The 3,275-nt window shown below is 50.7% G+C and overlaps 1 protein-coding gene across 1 annotated transcript in view; it reads right to left on the bottom strand.

Moving 5' to 3' along the window:
• Positions 1-3,275, bottom strand: part of LOC103375082 (band 4.1-like protein 3) — an 18,134-nt gene that overhangs the window by 2,436 nt on the left and 12,423 nt on the right. Inside the window, exon 16 of the mRNA XM_008305281.1 lies at positions 293-946. Coding sequence (XP_008303503.1) covers positions 293-946 — 654 coding nt within the window. The remainder of the gene's footprint in view (positions 1-292; positions 947-3,275) is intronic.

Raw genomic sequence — 3,275 nt, 5'->3', positions numbered from 1 at the left:
CAGTCTGTCCCTCCATGGTAACGCTCACCACCAGTCCCAGTAAAACCAGTCTGTCCCTCCATGGTAACGCTCACCACCAGCACAGACTCACATCCACTCTTTCATAATTACCAGGGCAAGTTTCTTTGGGGCAAGAAGAAGCGAGGTATGTTTCACAGGGGCAGATTTTTAAAGGGGCAGGTGTCACAGGGGCAGATGTCAAAGGGGTAGGTGTCACAGGGGCAGGTTTAATAGGGGCAGGTGTCGCAGGGGCAGTTGTCTGGGGCAGATGGGCAGATGTCACAAATGTTACCTCCTGCAGGGATTGGGACTCGTCACCATCATCGTCGCTGTGGGCGGATGATTGCGTCTGATTGGCCGATAGCCTGGATGTGGGGCGGGGCAAAGAGGGCGGAGGGGAGTTTTCCTCAAAGCTCCACCCCCCCTCATCCTCCTGTGAGTGGTCGGAGTCTTCGCTGTCATGGTAATGCTGCGTCCCAGCGAGGACAGAGCGGGGTATGGTTGGGCTGTTAGCTTCCATGCTAGCTTGCATCTGCTCACCATGGGTGAGTGCGAAGTTAGCATTGATGCTATCCTGGTTAGCATTGTTAGCATCATTAGCCTGTCTGACTGCAGCCTCCATGGCTTCCTCCACTGCTTCCTGTGCTAACACACTGATAGCATCCTCGCTAGCCTCACTAGCATTATCATCACTTGTCTGGCTGCTGCTATCATCATCGCTGACATCATGTTTGCCTGCCGGGCTATTAGCCTGGTTAGCATTGTTAGCATCGTTGCCGTCACAGTTCCATTGCTCTGAGACGTCACCGGCCCCTGGTGGAGGGGGTGGGGGGTTACTAGGAGGCGGGCCCAAAAGGCTTGCAGTTGCTACCTGTTCTGCCATTGGCTGGTCCTTGTCATGTGACTCAGCTGGAAGCAGGAAGACTGTCTCCACTTTCTCTGAAGTCTGAAACAGGAAAGAAAATAGATCACGTGATCGGGGTGAGGGGGCGGGGCCACAGCTCAGTAAGCTCAGCTGTAGCACAGGTGTGAAGACAAACAGAGAGACAGACAGGTACCTTCAGCAAATTGTGTTCTCTGAAGGTTTCTTGTTCTCTTGCTGACTTCAGCAGAGCTGTGAGCTCAGGAGACATTTCATCAAATGTAGGTTTAGGCTGCGCAAACAAACAAACAAATAAACAAATGTTAGATTGTTGAATCACATCCCATGTTAAAGTAAAGATGACGTCAACAACGAATAGAAACTGAATAGAATCTGCGGCCATGCTGGGCGGGGTCAGGTAGGCGGAGTTAACGTGTTTGTTAGTAATCAGTCAATAATTACTAACCACTGTGTGCTAGCTGGTGAACAGCACATTAAATAATCATGTGACAGGATTTTGTCTCTCAGATCAGATGATTGGTAACTTTGTGTCTGTTTGTGATAGTTGTTGTCTTTTTGCGTTGTTTTGTCTCTCTGCAGTAATTTCTGTCTCTCTGTTGGTTCCTTAACAGCTGAAGCTTTGGGATACTTGGACTGGACCTGGAGGTTTTCTAAGAAGGCAGCAGCTTCACACAAAGTGAAAAAACAAAACGAAGCCGATGGAACCAACCAAAGAAGTGCCAATCAGTAAAACAGAAATAAGCCCCGCCCCCCAGGAGACAAGAAAGCCCACGGAACAAGGAAACAAAGATCAGGATAAAACAAAAGCAAACCAGCTGGCGTTCCCTGTGCTCCATTTTGATCAAAGGAGCAGAAACAAAATGGCGTCTGGGAGGAGGTGAAGGGAGAAGCTGAGGAGAGTTTAAACTGAACACTGCAGCTCCTCACTGCCTCCTGCTGGAGGAGCACAAAACTGATTCTTACTGAGCCAAAGCTGAACAAAAAAGCTTCTGGCAGAAAAACATTAAAACTTTCCTGCAGCACCTACTTTCCAGACCAGGAGGAGACCTGCTGGACCGGGCACGAGTCCAGGCGGCCCATGCGTTGGTCCTGGTCTCTGGGTCTGGTCCTTCAGGGTTCTGCAGTGTGTCAGAGCTGAGGTGTTCAGTTTGAAACGGCTGAGACGAGCCAGCGTTCAGCCACGCTTTGATTGGCTGCTGAAGGTTAACGAGGTGCCGTGAACTCGCTGTGTTTGCTCCTCATGCTTGTTTCCATGCCAACCACCAACCAGCCAATCAGCGTACCACTCTGGCCATGCAGGGCGACGTCCTGCCGAGCACCGGGCTCAGCTCGCCCAGAGGAGATTTAGATGGGGAGAACGGGGACACGAGTGACGTCACAGAGACTCCGGGCCCACACAGGTCCAGAGTTGTGGATCCGCCTCGACTGGTCTGAGCCCCGCTGATGGTACCACAGATTGTGGGCGGCGGCTCTGATGGTGAGGTTGGCGTTTTCACCTCATGGATGGTGATCAGGGGTCCCCCTGTGATGACATCATCAGTGGTGGACACTGGGATGTTTTGGACTTGCTGGCCTGCCGTCACGCTTTCTGTCATCATGGTAACATAGGAGCTGTCATCCGTGGTTGTCATAGCGAAGATCCTGCCGGAGGCGGTGTCGTAGCTCCGCCCCACTGTGTAGCTCTTCTCTCTGACTGGCTGAGGAGGAGCTGGGTGTGTCATGACCCCACCCTCCTGGAGCGCACAGGTGAGCAACATCAGACACACACTGATGATTAACCAATCAGGTGACAGGAGGGGTCAGGTCACATTCATTTCCTGCAAACAAATATTCACTGCCTCTGTTCTACTGAGGTTCAACTGAGGTCTGAAGGACAGTCTTCTCAAGTTCTACTGAAGGTCTCATCAAGGACCTACACAGAGTCTACTCAGTTTGTACTGAGGTTCTACTCAGGGTCTACTTGGGTCCTCATGAAATTCTACAGCGTCTACTCAAGTTCTACTGATATTCAGTAAGATTCTCCACAGTCTACTGAAGTTCTGCTGAAGTTCTACTCACAGCCTGCGGGGATTCTGCTGAGGTTCTCCTCAGAGTTTACATAAGCTCTACCAATGTTCTACTCAGAATCTACTCAAGTTCGACTGAGATTCAACTGAGACAACACTTGAAACATGTTTCCTGGTTCCTGGAATCGACTGATCCCCTGCAGCAGCAGTTGATACCAGGCAGACAGGTAATGCCACCTGAACACCTGTATGATGTCATTTTGACGGTTTCTCTGTTCTTACTTTAGCACCTGGCTGTACCTGCAGGTTTAATGACATCATAACTAGTCTGGAGCCAATCGGGGTACTAGTGATACCTGGTGACACCTGGTGATACATGGGGGTAC

The sequence above is a fragment of the Stegastes partitus genome, unplaced genomic scaffold, assembly GCF_000690725.1.
Source record: "Stegastes partitus isolate 25-593 unplaced genomic scaffold, Stegastes_partitus-1.0.2 Scaffold2459, whole genome shotgun sequence".
Lineage (NCBI taxonomy): Eukaryota > Metazoa > Chordata > Actinopteri > Pomacentridae > Stegastes > Stegastes partitus.
This window is presented reverse-complemented; position numbering and strand designations above follow the sequence as displayed.